This window comes from Crocodylus porosus, unplaced genomic scaffold (assembly GCF_001723895.1).
Source record: "Crocodylus porosus isolate Cpor-Errol unplaced genomic scaffold, CroPor_comp1, whole genome shotgun sequence".
NCBI lineage: Eukaryota > Metazoa > Chordata > Crocodylia > Crocodylidae > Crocodylus > Crocodylus porosus.
In genome coordinates this window covers 12003539-12023950 of record NW_017728927.1, presented here as the reverse complement: position 1 = coordinate 12023950, position 20412 = coordinate 12003539, and the positions used below count along the sequence as shown (strand labels likewise).

The window sequence follows — 20412 nt, the reverse complement described above, 5'->3', positions numbered from 1 at the left end:
ACTGCTGCAGATGTGGGGGGTGGGGGGGAGCATGCGCCACTCAGCTGCTTCTCTTCACCGGTGTTGACCGGCTGGGCCCACCTCGTGCTGAGAGGCATGCGGCAAAGCAGTGGCTGGGCCAGGTTTGCTGTGTGCCACTTGGGATGGGAAGGGACAGGCCCGTCTGGGTCGGCACTGGCGAGGAGAAGCAGTGGCTGAGCCATGTGGTGCTCGGCACCAGCTCAGCCACAGCTTCCCCTCCCCACTGCTGGTCTGGCCAGGCCTGAGAGGCACATGACAGAGCCACGGCTTCTATTTACTTCTGGCCTGTCCTGGCTGGTCTCAAGCAGCATGTGGCTCAGCTGCCGCTGCTTCTTGCCAGTGCTGACTCAGCCTGGCCTTTTGCATCCTGAGCAGCATGCAGGCAAGCAGTGGCTGGGCCAGCTTTGCTGCATGCCTCTTGGGATGGGACAGGCCTGGCCAGGTCAGCACTGGTGAGGAGAAGGGGCGGCTGAGCCGTGTGCTGCTTTCCCGCATGGCTTGGGACAGGTTGTCACCAGAGAGGCAAAGCCATGGCTGGTCCTGTGCTGAGCAGCTTGCGAGGAAGTGGCACATGGCTCAGCTGGCTCAGCTGCCACTACTTCTTACCGGTGCTGACCTGGCCAGGCCAGGCCTGTCCCGAGCAGCACACAGCAAAGCCCTCCCAACCGCTGCTTCCCTCCATGCTGTTGGGAATGCAACAGGCCCAGCTGAGTCAGTACTAGCAAGGAGAAGCGGCTGCTTGGGACCAGATGGGCCAGGCCGGTGGAGGTAAGCAAACAGCTTTGCACAGCTGTTCCCAGAGCCCGGAGGGCTCCTGCCGCTGTGATTTGGGGGATTCTGCTCCACTCGTGCTGTGCCCAGTGTTAACAGAGGTTGAGCCGGGACCCCTCCAAGCCCAGCATCCTGCCTATGCCAGGCAGCATCCTCTTGTTGGCAGGGCAGTTGCACCCCATCCCATGGAGCTGTGTGGGCCAGGCTGGGCTCCACTTCGGGTGCTCCTGGGAGCCCAGCTGTGGCTCGAGTCTGCGGAGGCCCCCACTCCTCTCCTCCCCCCCCACCTTTCCAACTGTCACCTTCCCAAGGGCCCGGCCAGGCCAGCCTACCTGCAGTGCCTCCCCCTGCGCCTGCTTCTCCCCGTGCCTCTCCCTCTCCCTCCCTCCTTCCCTCTCGTCTTTCTCCCTTCTCTCTCTCTCTCTCCCCCCCTCTATTTTGTCTTCCCTCTCTCCCCTCTCCCTGCCCTCTCTCTTCCCTCCCTCTTCTTTCTCCCTTCTCTCTTTTCTCTCTTTCTTCCCTCTATTTTCTCTTTCCTCTCTCCTTCTTCCCTCTTCCTTTTCTCCCTCTACCCTCCCTCTTCCCTCTGCTCTCTTCCATCTATGAAGTTTTATTTATTGTCACCAGGTTTAGAATTTTTAGAAAACCTGGTATTTACCGTAAAAATTAATGTTTATGATTATTAACTATATTAATACATAGTGCATCCTGCCATATACCCCCTGCCCCAGTTTTGTTGTTTTGCCATGCTGGCACTCTACCTTACAAAGTAGACATTGTGGGTTTTTTGGCACTCCAGCCAAAAAACATTGCCTACCCCTGACGTATAGCATGTGACAGTGTAACTTCCAGTTCCAAGGCCCTACTAGCCCCTCCCAACTGGAGTACTTCTGGGGGCAAAGGGTAGGGATAAGAGGGCGGGAATTCTGGCCACAAGATGTTGACCGGGGGCGGGGCAACTGTTGAGGGGTGGGGCCTACCTATGTGGCCCTTGACAGCTCAGCAAAATTCGTGAAGTGGACCTCTAGCCAAAATAATTGCCTGCCCCTGTTTTACAGGCAGGAGAGAGGAAATGGCGTGCAGAAACTCTGGAAGGGAGGAGGAAGAAATTATGGGATTGCTACTGTTTGACTTCCATTCTCAAAGCTTGCAAAACTGGGGAAGTCCAAACGTGGTGCAGAAAAGGGAGTGGGGGTGGGCTTAACGTTATACTTGAAAGTTCAGCAGATGTGTGGTTTGGTTGGGTTGTTGCTAAGGTTAAGTTTAGGGATTTATACTCTTGATGCTCAGCATCTACGAGCAACTTTTAGGTCTGCCTTCAGTATCAGTGGCTGCATCAGCACAAGACGTGTACTGCAGAACTGCCTAATTAGCTCCACAGTGAAGTCTCTGCATCTACATGTGCAGCCCTATTAGGTCGCAGCAAACTAATAAATACTGCAGTAGTTTAGTCTGTGTAGATGCTGGCTGGGGTGTGCGGGTGTGGAGGCTGCCTGCCAACCAGCCCCACACTGAAGCATCCTCATGCCCCACCACAGCATGTTCAGCTGGGTCAGAGCAACCCTGGGCTGACAGGCTGACCCTCCCCCCCAACCCAAGCTGCTGCCAGCTGGGGCTGCTTTGGCCTCACTCAGTGTGCTGAGTTCCTGGATGTATGTGTAAATGCGGTGCCTGAGAACAATAAACACTGGCGTGATGTATGCTACAGTGTGTTGCTTTGCATTAGCATGTGTAGATGCACCCAGTGAGAGGTAGATAGCCATGTTAGTCTAATATCAGGCAGAAGGAAGGGCATAGTGGCACCTTTATAGCTTAATTCAGACGGGTGCTATGACAAAGGATATTAATGACAAAGCCACCTGTTGCTTATGAAAGCTTATGCCTCTCTTGGTTAATATATAGGGTGCCACTCTGCCTGCCTTCAGTATCAGCGTTGATGCGATCCAGATGGAAGTGGGATCACTTCTAACTTAACAGCTGGTATTTCACAAATCTATTCAAGGTTGTAAATTACTTGTATTATGGTGGGCTGGTATCTTAAAACGAATTGTACATACATTATAGACAGTGTTTATACATTTTTAAAAATGGAGATTTTTTTGGTAATACTTTTCAAAAGGAAACATCTAATAGGATGATGAATCATAGCTGGGAGCCGGTGCATCGCTTGCAGTCAGGGCTGCTCTTTTGATTGACAGGAGTAAAGTCTACTGCAGTGTATTATCAACAGGGAAGCTGATTGAAGGATCCAAAACCAGCCAGTTACTTGTAGGACACTGAGGTGCTTAGGAGGAGGACAGGCCTAGCTGCAAAAGCAGGACCCAGGATCTCTGCGGGATTAGACAAGGCAAAGAGCAGGCATTGAGCTTTAGAGATCTCAGGGAGAATGAGAGACTTCTGCATGCTGCTTCTGAAAGAAATCGGAATAAAATTGTGGTTGATGTGCGACTGAAACAAAGTTCAGACCGCCATGGTGATTAGTATTCAGATTTGCGCGCGTCCCTAATAAACTCACCAGATAACAAAATGATCATTTTACCATTTACTCATCTTGTAATATAAATTTAGATCTGTGTACAATAACATTTCAGGATGTGTTGCAAACATATCTATACACATACAGTACCTGATTTCCTATCTTTGTACTTAATTTAGTCAAATGAACTTCAGGTCATGATGGCAAGGCATATTTATTTTATTTAGCATTTGTTTAACTGTTCTTGTTTTCACATTTAATTAAAGTACATACCTGCTACAATGATATCAGCACTCAAAGCTGGGAAAATATTAGCTAATAATAATTACAATAACATTTACATAAAATGTTAATTTGAATATTGCAGTGCTGTTATTAATTTTGAATTATTCTCCACAGCTCAAGATAAGGCTTTTGACCTTGTATGCACTGAAAACGTTGAGCATGCACATATTTTCCCAGAAAGGATTCTTTGCCATACATACATTAGACTGAATATAACACAAGGCAGAACACACCTAGATCTAAAGATTTTGGCTGTAGGTTTTAAACTTTGAAATTGCTGTAACAGGTATTAGACTTCCTTTAGGTAAACTCCTGTTCAAATAACTGAATTTTTTTAGGTACCTGGGAACAGCTGCAAACTGAATCATTGATCGGAAATTAGCTGTAACTGATGTTATTCATATATTTTGGTTGAAGTAAAGACTACACTGTAACGTGTTTAAAATATTCCTGTGCTGCTTATAACAAACACACTCGGTGACTAAAGAATGAACTGGAATCTTTGCACAGGATTGCCTTGACACTGGTGACCCTGAATGAATACCTGGCATTATCTAGGGGAGAGAGCTTTTTGTTATTCAGAGATGCTAATTCTATATGCACAGCATGGTTTTTGGAGTGACTTTGCATACACTAGCTTGTCTTAAATATTTATAGATAAACCTCATAACTTCTTTGTGGCCTGAGATAGACACGTCACAATGAAAAACAAGTCAATATTATCCGGTTGAAGGAAGAATATTGGATAGTGAGTAGTAGTCTACCTCAACAGTTTCTGACTTCATGCTGGTGCTTTTTCTTTCTTTCTTTCTTTATCTGTTCATTCATGTTAATGCTCGTTAAAAAGAACTAGAAACCTCAGACCCCTCTGTAGTTGCCCTGTCCCATATTTGGTGATCTTGGAGGTTGAATCCTATTTAGCTTAAAAGAAACAGCCTGATGGCAATGTATCCACTTAACAGCTTCACAGTTTTTTATATTTATTGTTGGGATCCTGCAGGATAGTTTACATTCACTTTATATCAAAATATCTCAAATAGGATGTGTATAATGTACTCTCTATGTAGTCTGAATAGATAATATTGACCTCAGTAACTTTTCTTGTAAAGCTTTCTTGTTTTTAACTTGTTGCCTTGTAACACTATCTTTGGGCGTTTTTACACATGCTCCAGGAGTGGGTGGCGGCCCTTTAATTAGAGCGGCCCTTGGAGCGTCTCTTATATCAGCTCATCAAATGACCTTTAGTTAAAGTGCCCCCGCCAGCATTTTGAAGCGCAGGGAGGCTGATACACAAGACACAGCGGTTGGCTGGAGCAGCGTGGTAATTACCATGCTCCAGCAGACTCGATTAATCGAGTCTGCTGCAACATACTGTAATCATACTATCGAAGCAGCCTCCCAGCTCATGTACAGGCACCCTTTGTGACTAGAATTATTAAGAGGCTTTCCCTAATAGGCCGACTTTTAACTTGGATATTATATTAAAAGTGGGAATTGGGAAAAAACAAGAGGTGAAGGTTTAAACTCAACTTCCGCTTGCAGCTCTGCTGAGAACTTTGGTCAAGTGTTTGACCTTGAATGCCAAGGAATCTTAATCAGTCTAGCCAAGTAGACCTTCATATTCCTGAATCAAAGACTTATGTTATAGATTTTTTTGGTACATGGCACTATCTGTCTTGTAGTGGAAACCTTCTAGACTGCTAGTCTCTACTTGGCTGTACTTTCAAGGCAAATAAACTATCCATTTTTCTAAATTACTCGCACAGATCCATAGAAGCTTCTAAGTGCCCCCCTGGCATTTGGACACTGGAAATGTCCTCTGTCTTGTTAGTTAGAATGCATGCAGAATGAAGGGAAAATCATTTCTTGATCACAGTAAAAAATAACGTGGTTTTCACTGTTGGTATGAATATATATGTAGTCCACAGAAAACTTTCACCTCCTGATTTTTAAAGAAGAATGATTTTTCTCTCTTTTTCTCCTGTAACATGGAAGGCAGAATTGGCTGGGTAAAAGTCATACTTAAATCCTGGGTTTTGGATTTTAATCAGGCTTGTTTAAATTTTTAACAAATTTTAAAAATATGTATTTATTTTGAAAAATGTACATGTTGTTAATTCTTTGTATTATTCCCATTCAGTAGCCTTAAATCAGTTAAGAAAATGTTTTATATTTTTTTTCTTTAATTCTTTCCTTGTTTTGGGCAGAATTTTAGATGTTACCTTTAAAAAATATTCGGTCTCAGTAACAATGTTATTGCAAGAACAACACAAACTTGAATACAAGGTGGATAGTCTGTGCTGTATTTTCAGCCAGCGTGACATTCTAGTTATTACACATATTTTGTGTAATAACATTCTTCCTTATTCCCTGTTTTATTGTGCTGTTACTTGCATGAATGTTTGGCCAGGTTACTTAAGATGTGATTAACTGATTAATCACTTTTTAAGTGTAACATCTGCCAGGGGCCTGAATAATTTTAATTGTTAATACTGAAGCAATTTTGTTTTGACACTACAAGGATTTTATACCATTAGGAGAGAAATGTAACAGTTCTAGCTTCTAGGTGCTGCAAACACTTACTTACACACACACTTAACCTTAAGTATATGAGATAGTATCATTTTAGTAAATGGGACTCGTCATGAGAATGAATATAAATTTCTCCTCAAGTTTTTGCAGAATCAGGGACTTTATTTTGAGTAATTTTAGTTTTGCAGTTAGCAGTTTAGGAAAATTCAGACAAAATCCTTGTCAGTGGTGACATTGAAAACTAGCATTTATCATTTGGTTCACCATAAATTTAAATTTATATTGCATTGATTTGCATGTAAGTGTGACAAAGGCTTATACCATTTCGAGCACCTTGTCTTAAATTTCTTTGCCATACTTTGCCAATTAAATGGAACTTTTAGATTCAAATGGTGTTTATGTTGATGCTTAAGTACAAGATGTTTTTTTCCCCTCTCGTGTTAAGGTACTTAATGTTTTCTGAAATGTCAAGATATCTAGATAATGGGTATGTTATTTGTGTGTGCCTGGATAAAAATATTTTCCATTTATTGTGAGGCGGGGATTTTTGTGGGTGATATATTTTCTTGGACCACTTCACCCTGCCTCAGACCTGGTTGCCTGGTACCCAAAATCTCGACTCTCTCCTTCCCAACTATACAGGTGGTCTGATAAAAGATACCATGCACCCAAATCCTTGCCTCTTATATTTTTTCTGGACTTATCACCACTGCAAAATTGCTAACACTACCACGACATATTTGAATTTCTTTTAATTCTCTTAGGTTTTTGGGAAACTCCAAGAGTGAATGATAAGATACATGGCTTTGTTTTGTATGAAGAGCTAGTTATAGTAGGCAGAGGCTGCTATGTTCAGTGGGTCAGGTTGGGAATGCTCTAAGACTATTGATGTTGTAAATTGGCAAAACTAGGTTACTAATGGGATGTGTAGCAACACCTAGATAACGCATGCTTTCACTACCCGGTAGAACGTCCTGTTATCCTTCCAAGTTTTCTTGGAGATGAAGAAGAGTGAATTACATACATTTGCCTTTTTCTTCACCTGGCTCCAACATATTTCTACTGCTAGAAGATTCTTTATTGCTTGAGGCACTGCTGTCTGTATTCAGTTCTCTTTGAGAAGGTTTTCTGTAATGAGGTCTTGACATGGCAATAAAGAAAATCGGACTCTGAGCAAATGACCATGACTTGTACCTAAATTTGAAGACCACCTTTGAAGGCTGATTTATACTTACATATATGAATGTTTTCAGGAACACTAAAAGAAGGGGTTCAATTGATTTCTGTCCTGTTACTATTAAGGTCTCAGACTGCTACAAATAACATTTGAATCTACATTTCCCTTCTTCCAGTCTGCATTGGTTTTGGGTTTTTTATTCTAGCAGAGAAAGGGTGTGAGGAAAAGACCTATTTCTGGTAGTTGGAAACCTTTCCAGGACATTCTTCCAGAGGAGTCTGGTCAGCTATTTTTGTAGATCAAGATATGAGCAATAGAATTTGGTAGGCCTGCACTACTTCCTGTGTTCAAGAGTTGCTTTGCTGACTCCTCGAGGTGCCCTGCAGCAAATTTTAAAAACTTGGGTTTTTTTGCTTTTAAGGCCCTACATCACAAATGCAGAAAGCATCGCTTCCCCAGTCTGTTTAGCACTCTTTCTCCTCCCCAAACACTGCCAAACCACCAGTTGAACCAACCTGGTCCCCCTTTCATCTTCTCCTGTAAAAGTCTTTGTCATCTTCCATGCTTCCTCTTTCTCTCTGATCACCATTGCAAAACATTTTTTCAACCCTCCATCTGTGCCTCATTCAGGTTGCATTCTGCTACAGCATTCTCTACAAAAAGATTGTTTGTTCAACGCAACCTCACAAACAAAAAGCATATTGAACCAGCATGATGTATGTGTATTTTTAAACTGAGTGATAAGGTAATCATCTCTGTAATCCCCCTCTTTAATCTCTCCTTCACTTACTTGTCAAGCCCATCATCCTGACTGTAAGCTTTTGAGCTGGAGTTTCTTGCTATACAGTATAGGGAACAATTATAATTTCATTATCTTGTACCCTAGCATGTATTGTGAAAGCATTGAGATCTGCAGTCAATTTGAGCACAATGGAGCTGGGTGCCATACCAACATATAATGACTGGCAATCCCTGTTCCAAATAATGAATAAACTAAAGGCAAGGCAGACAAAGTAGATGAGCCGAGGAAGCACGTTGGCCTCGGAAAAATGGAGTAATACTATTTTATTGCATTCATAAATATTTAACTAGCAATAATAATTATGGCCAACACAGCATTCAAGCCAAATATAACATTTACTGAAAACTGAAAGTGTCTGAGTTCATATTTTAAACATTTTCCAGTTTGACTAAATCTTTTCGAAAGTGGTGTTCTTCATTAACCACTTCAGCCAGTACTGTTGGGTTGCATGGTTGAAATGACAGTATTCTTCTTCGGTGCTAATGACTAGAACCTATATTGGGGATGGGAAAGGGATATCTGAGGCTGACCTATTTCTTTAGACCCTTCAAGTTTGTACCTTCTTGAACAGTGGATCTGTCAAAGAAAATGATACATCCTGTCCTTATAAAAGCAGATTTACTAGGTCTCTTTAAACTGTGCTTACAGTGCACTGGAGAGTAGCATCCTTCAAAAACAAAGGAAACCAACACTCTCCTTTATAGCTTATTGCATTTAGGTTTTTTGTTCCTTTCTGGAATACTTGGTAGATAAATAGGACTGGAAAGCAGATGAGGTCTTAACTGCGCTTTTGCCTCTAGACCAATACGGCTACAACCTGGCTATGTTAGGTTACAAAACCTATACAAGCTCCCTGATACAGCACAATTGCTCCTAGTGCAGGGGTGGGCAAAATGCGCCCCACGGGGTGGATGCGACCCGCCAGGCCATTCTATCCAGCCTGCGGGGCCCCTAAAATATTTAGAAAATTGATATTTATCTGCCCGTGGCTGCCTGTCATGCGGCCCTTGATGGCCTGCCTAAACTCAATAAGTGGCCTCCACCCGTAATAATTACCTGGCCCTGTCCTAGTGTGAGCAGATATCTGCACTGTTTTCACAAATGGGGATGCAAAGCTGTTATGGTAGGTTGGCCATGCCTGAAAATGTTTACCTGTCTGTCTTGCTTGTACATAGCTAGACAGTAGACTCAAAGCAAGAAGCTATCCCTTCAGTGCATTTATGGTGTATAGGAATTTCAGTGTAGGTAGCCTCTTTTTGGAAAACCTTTCTCCGGACGACAGATAAACATGCTGAGGGAGTTTCCCTGATGAAACATAAATAAGTCTGAGAAAGGGAAATCAAAGTAACACTTATCAACTGCATCTGTTTTATCAGGCTAGCAGTAAATGAACCTCTGCAGTTCTAGCTTAGTGCAGATGAATACCAAGGAAACAGGCAGTTTAATTTTGGCTCCATTTAAAACAAAGAAACATCTTAATATTGGCCAAGTAGAAGAGGACAACATTTTGAAGGAAATAAAAGAAGTGTGTAAAAACTGTAAAGTATAAAGAAAAACGAACTATAAAAGTGATGTGTCGATTATTTGGTAGTTTATGGTATTTTATTTTAATCACCTTCATGGGCTGGTGGGGGGGTGGTAATGATAGAAGGAAGGAATCCTATTTTCTCACCAACACTTGTTGATTGTAATCCACTGGTCTTAGGTTGTCTGACTTCTGCACTAATGTATATTTGACAGTAATTACGCTACAGTTATCATAACTGGTGGCTTGATTCTTCATTTATCATTTAAATAAATGAGACTTCTCCCACCCTCCTCATACCATCTGATTTTCATAGCATCAGATTCTGTTCACGGATTAATTTGTGCATGTGTGTGTAGAACCTTTTCTTCGAGTGGAATAAAATATGGAAGATTAAAATTCAGCGGTATTATTTTCCCTTATCTTTTCATAAAGGGTTTCATTAATCCTGCCATAAGATCTCCAGAAGGTGACCGGAGGGAATATGTACTTTGATTAATATTTGTTTAATGCAGGATTATCTATATTACTCAGATGTTTTATTCACATTAAAACTGTGCCTATCAGCTCATTTTCAGGTTGACTAATCGGATATAGTTGAATGAAGAAGATGAACAATTAGTAGACTAAGTGACTTTTAAAGTGTGCTGAGGGGCAGAAAAATACAATATACAATGCACCTTGTCTTTCCTAATACTCTTATGACTTAAGATGGTCAGACAGTGTAGTAGATGATGCTTTCCATGGCAGAGTTTTAATTTTGCTGGAAAGCCTCCCCAATGCCAACATTTAGATTTCTTTTTTATTACATCACCTCTGGGCAAAATATTAGATTTTTCTTGCCTTATGGATGAAGGTAAATTGAGTTGAGGGAAACATTTAAGTCAATATTTCCAGGCAAAATGTGGAATCTAATTAGTCTCATCATACTTGGAGCTTATTGCTGAAAGTTTTTTGGCATGTAATTCAAATATTTTATTCGTGGATATAGTACAGAATCTCGTGGAGCCTGAGCTCATAGACGAAATGAGAGTGCAAGTAATTTTCATCCAGCCTTGTTCATTGGAAAAAGATGAACAAGCTGTAGGTGAAGCAGCTTGTTCAGTGTTAAAGGATAAGAAAACACAATGCAAAATTTAGAAGCAGTTGGACCCCTTTTTCTTTTGGAGTGACTTGCTTTTGGAAACTGATAGTAGCATTGACAACCATAACACAGGATATTGCATAACTCTGCCTTTCTCTTTGTGTCTCACAGGTACCTTATCCCAGCCTTGCAGAGGTCTGATGCTGGGTTTTATCAGTGTGTTGTGCGAAACAGGATGGGAGCACTCTTGCAAAGAAAATCTGAAGTCCAAGTGGCATGTATGTGTGAAGAGACATTATCTTGTCATTTATTGGCAAACCAATTAATTTCTTGTATGTGGTTACCACAGAATAATAGTAAAAATTGTCATATGACTCCAAATATGAACTGACTCTCTCTCTCTCTCTCTCTCTCTCTCTCTCTCTCTCTCTCTAGATATATATATAAAAAGAGGTATTTTAAAATACCATAATGCAAGAAGTTTTGTGTTGTCTGGTCATCTGAGAGAGAAGTTCAAACACACATTGAACTACACATATTGAGACTATTTCCTATGTTTTACCTTGTAAGCCCAATGGAGGGCCAGTTATCAGGCTGGTTTCTTCCTCATGTATAACTGGTGGATATAATGAGACTGGGAGAGGCGAGGTCCTCTTAGAGCAGTCTGAGGGGAGAGACAATGTTTTGGAGCTGTACTATAGCGAAAAGGTCCCTGGAAAGAAACAATGTCACAAAGTATGGAAGGGGGTAATGGAAGGAGTTTACAGATTCAAGTCACTCATAGCTGGGATTTCAGCATATTAGAGTTAATTAAGAAACAAACTTTGACCATCTGGCATGTAACAAAGTAGAAATCCATGAGGAGACCCAGAAGACCTGATAGTACCTTTGTGATTGTGGCCAGCAAAGAGATGGCGCGTACACACACACATGTGCATGCATCCTCCCCCCCCCCTTCATATCACTCCTTCTGCCGCAGAATCCCTGCCCCTGTCCTAAAGACTGATGCGGAGCCATCTCCCAGCCTGCTCTGCCATTACTCCCCAGCTCTTTGCAGAACATAGTTTGAAAGCCACTATTCTACACAATTTATAGTGGTGGTCTCCAACCTTTTTAAGTAGGAGATCACCTCTGGCATTTAAAAACAACCCAAGATCTACCATGCACTGCCACCCTGCCCCCTGTCCAGCAGGTAGGTCTATGGGGAGGGAAAGGGGGGCAGATCAAGGCAGAGGGAGAAAAAATGATTTGGGGCCATGCCTCCCCAGCAGGTAAGTCCCACCTGGCTGGGGCCTCACTCAACATATCCCTGCTCCTGCCTCTGCAGCACTGTCCCTCACCATGGGGGCCTCGATTTAGCCCCACCCCTCCCCTCCCCTCCCCCACAGACTGACCTGCTGTGCTGGGGTGTGTGCGTGCATGCACATGGGCACTCAGCCCCCCCACCCCAGCCTCGGATTGACTCTTAAGAGGCTCCAAGATCTACTGTAAGAGGATCTGAGATCTGCCACTGGTTGATGACCACTAATTTACAGAAGTGACATTTATTCTAGAATACAATTTACAATTCCAGTCACAGATTTATATTTTTTAAATTCTGAACTATATTCAAAGTCCACTTTCCTTCTGGCAAACTGGATGTAACCAGGGGAGCTCCTCATTATCTCCAGGGGAATAGATCGGAGTTGGCCTAATTTCTAGCCCTGAGGCTGAAACAAAATGTTTCTACCTGATAAGTCTCTCTTTCCATTTTCCCAACCTAAAACATGGGAATAGCAGGCACGTGTCATATTCTTTAATGGCAACAAAAGGGCAGGGGGAGACGACCTGGAGACAGCAACTGGGCATTAGAATAACTCCATATCGTTCCTTGAATTTATCAGTGGCCTATGGCATAAGAGGCAGGGAGCTGTTGGGAAGAGAGAGAAAGAAAATACCCAAAGGAGAGTAGAGGTGTGATGTTCCAGTTCATCACTCTTGCAATACAAAATTAATTGGTTGGTTCACAGCCAAAACTTCGCTAACCAAACTCTGAGATTAAGTTCCTGAACACCACTGTGAACCAAATCCTGCAGGCCTTGCACATCTGTAGTTCAGACTGTGAAGCCTGTCAGAATTGAACTCTAATTTGATATATGACTTTCACTTGGAAACGTTAGTTTATTTGTCTCAAATATTAGTGATGAGTTACCAGACTTTTTATGAGATGACTGCGGTCTTTAAATCGCTGTGTATTATCGCTTTTCATTTCTTTGGTTAACACCTAGAAAATGTAATTTAGATGAAACTGAAAATATTTTGAAAGATTTAGACACCAGTCAGTACTTTACTCTTTAAAAAGTACATCCAAAGTGCATGCTTTGGGATAATATCAGCTTCTGACTACATCTCCTATCCCTCCCTCACATATTTGAAAATGTAGCGATTTAGTGTTAAAACAATGGCATTATTTTGAAGTAAATAATTTATAACCAAATGAGCAGTAAATCCACTGTTACAAAACAGTGAATTCCCAAATTTAGACCTATCGCTAGCAGGAAAGCTTGCATCTTAAAGGGACAGAATAAGTGCTGTTCATATAAATTAGATTAGGGCTGTCTCCATCGACAGTCTTGCAAGATGTAATGTTCTGAATTTGTAGCCAACTGGCATCTAATAAGGTGTAAAACATTCTATTTTTCAAGAACATTAATAACAAAAAGCAAGTAATTACTTTTAATTTAATTGTTCTAACTGAATGTCCCCTGATAGCTATATAGGAAGCACAAACATGTCAGCAACAGTTTAAAAAAAAAAAAGAGGTTTGGGAAAATCATTGTGATTCATAATTGAATTCTCTGTAAGGTATGGTAATAAAAATTTTAATTCATCTGTAGTATTGATCTAGCCTCCATTATATACAAGGAAACTTTTTAAAGCCAATATCCATAACAAGAATTTAACTTCAGATAAATAAGCACTAATCTGGAAATAAAGTATCCAGGTTTACACTTACTTCATACAGGTTAATATGCCATGCAATGTATTTAAAACCATGTCAAATACCAAGGGCAGGACTTGTGTACCTTGGGGAGACTTTATGACTTTTGCCAAAATTTAATCTTCAATTCTAATTACTTTTTGTTTAAAGCATAAAAAATGTGCTTTGGTTTACTACAGTAGAGCACCTCAACTTTTTTTTGGCATTTTACTTTTGTATCAGTATTGCAGTAGAAAAACTTTTTCAGTTCAAGTTAAGTTATAAATGAATGGGGATAGATGTTGAGTAATTTTTAGGTACAAAATTAGCTTAAAATTAGCTTAAAATTCCCTGAAGTGTGAAGGTTAGACTAATCACATGATGGCGAGGTTAATTAGAACTATGCATATAGCTCAAAACTTCTTTTCAAGTAGATGATCTGATTACAGTTCTAAACAAAAATTTGGAGAAAGAAGAAAACTAAAGTGCTGATTATCTCCAAATAAATGACTTGGAAATTGCAAAGATGATTAAAGCCCATTTAAAAATAACAAGCATTTTCAGTTCTTGCTGTCATTTTGTCTTTTCTCTCCTCCATGCATCCCATCTAGCTCCAGAAAAGGTTCATAGGACATCCCTTGCCCTGGCGAGATGGAAATTCAACGTGAGGAAGCCAAAACAGTTTCTTATGCATCAACTTGTTAATTTTAAAGCAGATCTAAAATGTATATAGGTTATTGGAGGGCAGCAGAGTAAGAACTTGTAGCCCTGACCAAGGATTGATGTAAGAGACAAAAGACAGAACAGGAGCAAGAATTTAAAAAAGCCCAGTGTTTTGTAAATGGTTTCCATTCCTTCCTCTGCCCTTTAGTCCTTGACTAGAAAATGAAAAACTACTTCCAGACACCATGACAGAGGATGTTGCTGTGTTAGTCTTGATTAGAAACTAGTCTAGTAATCCTGATTTGCATTCTTTAAACATACGAATGGGCTGTTCAGATGTAGGAATGGCACCAGGAAATCCACGTCTACTGAAATCACTGCAGCCTTGATCCTGCTCTTGCATTCTTGTGGGCAAAATGACCCTACCACCAAGATCTGATTCCCTGTATGGGTGAGGATAGGCCAGTGAGGACCTCCCATTTTGGCAGGTTGCCACAAATTAGCCCTACACCCTCCCCAACTGCCACTGCTTCCCTTCCCCTACCCGACCTGCTGCTTGCTTTCTGCCCCCTGCCCTATTTGCTGCTGTGCTGCCTGTTCCCTCCTTGATCTGCTGCATGCCACATACACAAGCCGCCCATGCAACTTGTGGCACATGTGCCACAGGTTGGCTACCCCTGGGATAGACCATGGCACAACAATGTCTGTGGGTGTACTGAGAGAGAAACAGGAAAGAGCACAAAAATAGCAGGGTCAGAAAGAAACATTTTGGCTAAGTACAGACGGTCAAAAAGCCCGAGGTGGAATCAGTACAATTTTTGCAGGTTTCTCTAAGCTGCATAGATTGGACCATTAGCAAACTGAACTCATTCACTGTTTGGCTGGGGACAGCAGGCAGAAGTCTGCAGTGGTGAGACAGGGGACACTCCCACACGTTTCCCAACCTACTGCAGGGGCCGTCTCTGATTGGCTGCCCAGCACATGTCCCCAACCCCCTGCTGTCAGCCAAAGGAAGGGAGGAGAGGGCATCTGTTCCCAGTTTCAGAGCAGGGAGGAAAGGGGAGAGTTGGGGAAATGGTCCCCTGAGCTATGGTCTGCCCAGATGAAAGGAGCCTTGCACCCCAGGGGTTTCTCCTCTGCTGGGCCAGCTGGGTGCACAGCCCCAGCTAGCCCAGCACCTGTGGGACGGGGGGAGTGGAGGGAACTGAGTCCCTGCCCCAGGCTTCCTCTGAGCTGGGGTGTGCCATCCGTGGGGAGCCAGCATGGTCAGGTGCACAGTGACTCCCACTGTGGGGCTCAGTTGTGTTCCCAGTGCCATGCTGGCTCCCCACAGCTGGGCACAGCCAGCTCAGGGGGAGCCTGGGGCCAGAGCGAGGGGCTCTGTTTCCCTGCATCCCCCTCACTGCCCAGCTGGGCTGACGAGCACAGGCAGGACGCAGGCTGGGAGCAGAGGCTTTGCTTCCTCAGCTTTGTGACAGCCTGGGGGCAGGGTCAGCCCAGCCCGGCTGGAGCAGAGGAGCACTGGCAGAGGCTAGCCCGCCTGCCCTGTGAGGATAGATTACTGAAGAGCTGCAAAGCATCCTGGGATGCTGGAGGACAGTAAACTAAGGTGATTCGCTACAGGATCTGGGACAGAAGTTCAATAGACCGGTCTAACCTAAACTGATTCAATCTGATACTACATCCATCCAGGTGTATCTTAAACCAGATTCTGCCATTTTAAAACCGGTGTATGTGCACTGAAATTCTGTTCTGTTACAGTTTTAAACTGGTTTCCAATCACTTATAATGGTTTGTGTGTCATTTCTGTCCCTAGCCTGAGTAAAAAAACCTGAGACTGCATAAAACATTAACATGGCTTTTTCATTCACACAATGAACGGTTGTATGTGATGCGAGACTATATTAAAATGTCACTTTCTGGGTTTAGAATAATTCGGTGATATCAATAGGACACTTTACACTATGCAGTAGTGCTGATTGATGCACTTCTTGTGTGCACTGGAGGCATTTGTAGCCTTATGCCTCGGTACACACCTGAAATCTACATTAATCAGTACAGCTGCATGGCTTGTCATGTCTTATTGCTTAATTATGGCAATACCAATGACTCTATTGTAAAGCATAATTATTTCTTTCTCTGACCCCTAAAAAAAAAAAAAATACCTTCCCAGGCTCTGAGTGTAATTTTTCTCTGTAGATATGGGAAATTTCATGGACACAGACCAGCAAAAAACAGTGGCGGAAGGACAAGCTGCAGTTCTAGACTTCATGCACATCCTCAGCTATCCCAGACCACAAGTGACCTGGTTTAGAGATGGGCACAAGATTATTCCAAGCAGCAGAATGTAAGTTGATGTGCAGTTCAAAAAAATTAAATATTTGAAGGACTGGTACGGCTAATTACATTTGCTAACATCGCTTACATGTTAAGTATGCAAATTAAGGTTTAAAGGGACGAAAGTCATCTAGCTCATCTTAATTTTGAGATAAATGGCTATTTTAAGACCAGCTCTGAAAATCCAAAGCAGTTTAACAAAATAATTCATGTGCTCTTAATGTTCCTTGTGCAGCAGTAGGCAGTGAAAAGGGAGAATGGCTGCTGTTTCCTCATCACGTTCATTTCCATGGTGTTTTTCAGAGATGATTGCTCATCCCTGAATTGTTTTTACCAGAATATACTAATTTAATGAATGCAGGTTATTTACTTATAAAGCTGTGTTTTTATACTGAACTGCGCTTGATAGCATTTTCTTTGACAATAAACCCATAATTACTGCTTATTTCTCCGTATCCTTTTATTCTACAATGACAGTTTTATATCCTTAGGGCTAATTAGCAGTTCACCCACTCATGGCAAAGTTGTTGCACTGTGATTAGCTAAGCATTATCTCAAGGTGTACTAGTTTACCCCTTACCTAAGGCATTTATAATGGGAACTTGTTTTGTGTTTAGAGTCACAAGTGGCTGGCTGGAACATTTTAAAATACATTTGCCATCTATCTTTCCGTTCAAGTTTTTTATAGATTTTCTAGATGAGCAGCCCAAAGCATCCATGTGTTAAAGAGTAGATGATTGGGGGTATTTTTAGGTTCCAGGGGGCTGCTGAGTGTTTAGAGTTCTTTCTAAGGAAAAAAAAAAAAAAAGATACTTCTTGGTTTTTATATTTTTATTAATAAGTCACATAATTTATTTCATATTTTTACTGCAGTCCCTTTTATACTCTTTTTTTTAAAACACCAAAAAGGAATTACAAGCTCTTTTGCAACAGCTAGAATCAAAGTTGTAAAGGAAGTGGAGCAGTTCTGCAATAATTTCTGAGTACTGTATCACCTAATTTGGGGGGTATGTATACCATGGCTATCAGGGGGTAATGGGATGTTAACAGTATGTACATGGTGGCTTAATTTAATACTAGATAGCAGGAAACAAACAGGAAAATGAAACAGTGGTTCCAGGTAAAACTCCTCCTGCTAGGAGACAAAAGTGACAAAACCTGAGCTACTCACTGTGAAGAAACTATTTTCTTCACTTCAGCCAAGGTACGAAGATTGGCGTTGCCAGTGCTTAGAATTAATCAGATCAACAGGATTACAAGTAGCTGAAAAGTGTGTCTCTATTCATGGATCAGGCAGTGTTTGGGGAGATGTTTCTAAGGAAGAGACTGACTCTGACAGATACCTTTTTGCAGGAGCTGAAAAAAACAGGCTTCCCTAGACCACCCAGTATGGGGTAGGAAAGCATTCAGAGAGACCAGTGTATAGACAGTTTGATGTTCTAAAATCCCATTCCTTTTATAGTATGCTTTGTAATCACAGTTAAGATTTAAAATCCCTTTGAAAAGGATGTTTTTGGATCCCTGTGTTGAAAATTGTTCCCCAGCTCCAAAAGGGAAGAACTACAGGTGCCTAAAACCAATCAGCTTTGTTCCGGCAAGCGCTTACAGTGCACAGAGCCACGTAGTCTGGTACCGGGCCTAAGAATGGTAGACTTCCACCTGCAGAGAGGTGACAGCAAGAGACAAAAGGGATGCACTTGGAAGGTATAAATAGACATAAAACTGTATCAATATCAAAGCATACTCATGTAAGCTGTTACTGTACAACTGTTATATTAACAGGACTCTTTAGCAACACAAGGGTAGCAAAAGTACTGCGGTTTTAACCCTGTTCTATTCATCATCAAAGTTAGGGTGATTCATTGCACTCATATCTCTACAGGATCAAACAGACGTAACAGATCAGAACAGCTGATGTGCACTCCTGACAAGCAGCAAATCTTCCTTCCCTTTCTAAAGGAGCTAAAAAGTATTTTTGTCTATACCCAGGGAAGGGGTCGGAGGTGTAGCCAGCTCCTTAACGGTAGCAAATCTGGAATGCTTTATTTATTGGGATTCCACTTAACTTTCCTGCACAAAAGTAAGGCTTTCTGGATAGCAGCCCACTGGCTTCAAGTCAGGCCATTATGTACACACAAAAGGTCTACCAGTTTAACTAGATCAGTTTAGAAAGAGAACTGGTTAGATTGATGCAGCCACCCTTTGTGGATGCTCTTAAATCTGTTTAAGAGCGCGTTTATATATCTAAATCAATATTAAGTCTTTTTAATCCTTTTAAGAATGTGTAGGCAAGTGGTTGCACTGATTTAACTAGATCAATCAACCAGTCAGCTCCCTGCGATTCCCAATAATGACGTCATTGCACATTATGGAGACCTGGGAAACAGTCGGTGTTCAAACTGAAGACAACGCAGGTGGTTATATCAAGCTGAAAATAGATTGGGAGAGAGCTGGTGGTGTCGCATGTTTCCCCATAGCATTAATGTAAGAAAAGCATGAGTAAAGACAGATATTGGAATAGATTCTTATTTCCACTAGGATCGTTCTGTTGCTCTGTGGGCATAAAGGGGCCTTGAAGTGGGCCTACTTTGAAAGTTGCGCTCACTTCAAGTCTCCTTTGTACTGTCAGAAGGGGGTAAAGGGTGTTAGTGCAAATGAGTATTAGGTCTACAGGGATAGCCGTCACAAATCAAAAGATTTTCTGTCACTGGAATGAGAACTGAGATGGATGTGAAGGCTTTGTCATATTGTAAACATTTAAAGGATTACAAGTAAGGCATATTTTTAAGAGAGTACATAGTCTCCAGCAGTTGATGAGAAACTGTTGTTCAATTTTCAATTATTGGCACGGCAGTGGGGCTTACATAGCAGTTTTAAAGCTGTTAATGTTCATTTATTTGCTTTTTTTAATGAATATTTAAGTTTTCAATTTTTTTCCTGCCAGTGAATGTTAATGTTTCTGTCAAGCCTGTTTAACATTCCAATCTTAATTTGTTTCTGGGGAGCTAAAATAACAGAGGATGTATTACTGAACTGTGGTGAATTCAGGCACAACTTCATTATTTTGGAGGTATTTTACAAATATATCAACTAAGACTAGCATTTGTTCTTTGCCTTTTCTGTCACTAACCATACACTTCAGTGCAGTCTTCAGTTCCAGCAAATAGTCTTGATCTCATGATAAGCATAGATAATAGACCAATTTCTTATTCCTCTCAGTGGGTCATTAGGCTGAAAATTGTCAGTTATTTAGACCAAGGAAAATCCATTATGATTCAGTGGATAGATTAGTCTTCACCTTCTTTCACAAGTGAAAAGTCACGATGGTAATCCTGCTGGGTGAGTGTGCAGAGCTGTGATATTTGCTGGGAGGGAGTTTCCTTTTGAGATGCAGGCAATTTCTTTCAAACTGAGCAGATTTTAATTAATTTAAATGGCCGTGTAACTCATGGTAGAAAGAGTATTCAACTTTGTAGCAAATAACTACATATTAATTGTGTTGTTAACCTGTAGTTTAGCTGCTTTGATGAGATAATATTTACTTAGTGTGGTAAAGCCACAGGACAGAGATTAGAGTAATGGTTGTTAATTTTTACAAACTTTTCACATGCAAATCCAGGCAAAGACCTTTCCTTCCTGCTGAATAGAAGCACAAGTGGGCTAAGGTAAAGATATCAACAAAACTGTATTTAGTGTATAATATCAAGCGGTGTCCTGCACCAGCTCATGGCACTGGTGCTAACATTCCTGATGCAAGATGATTGCCATGCTATAGTATAT

At 41.6% G+C, this 20412-nt stretch overlaps 1 protein-coding gene across 3 annotated transcripts in view; it reads left to right on the top strand.

The window, feature by feature from the left end:
* SDK1 (sidekick cell adhesion molecule 1) overlaps positions 1-20412 on the top strand; it is a 667914-nt gene that overhangs the window by 256973 nt on the left and 390529 nt on the right. For all 3 annotated transcript variants that reach the window (XM_019542017.1, XM_019542016.1, XM_019542015.1), the window contains exons 3-4: positions 10845-10951; positions 16495-16642. In XM_019542017.1, the coding sequence (XP_019397562.1) occupies positions 10845-10951; positions 16495-16642 (255 nt within the window). The remainder of the gene's footprint in view (positions 1-10844; positions 10952-16494; positions 16643-20412) is intronic.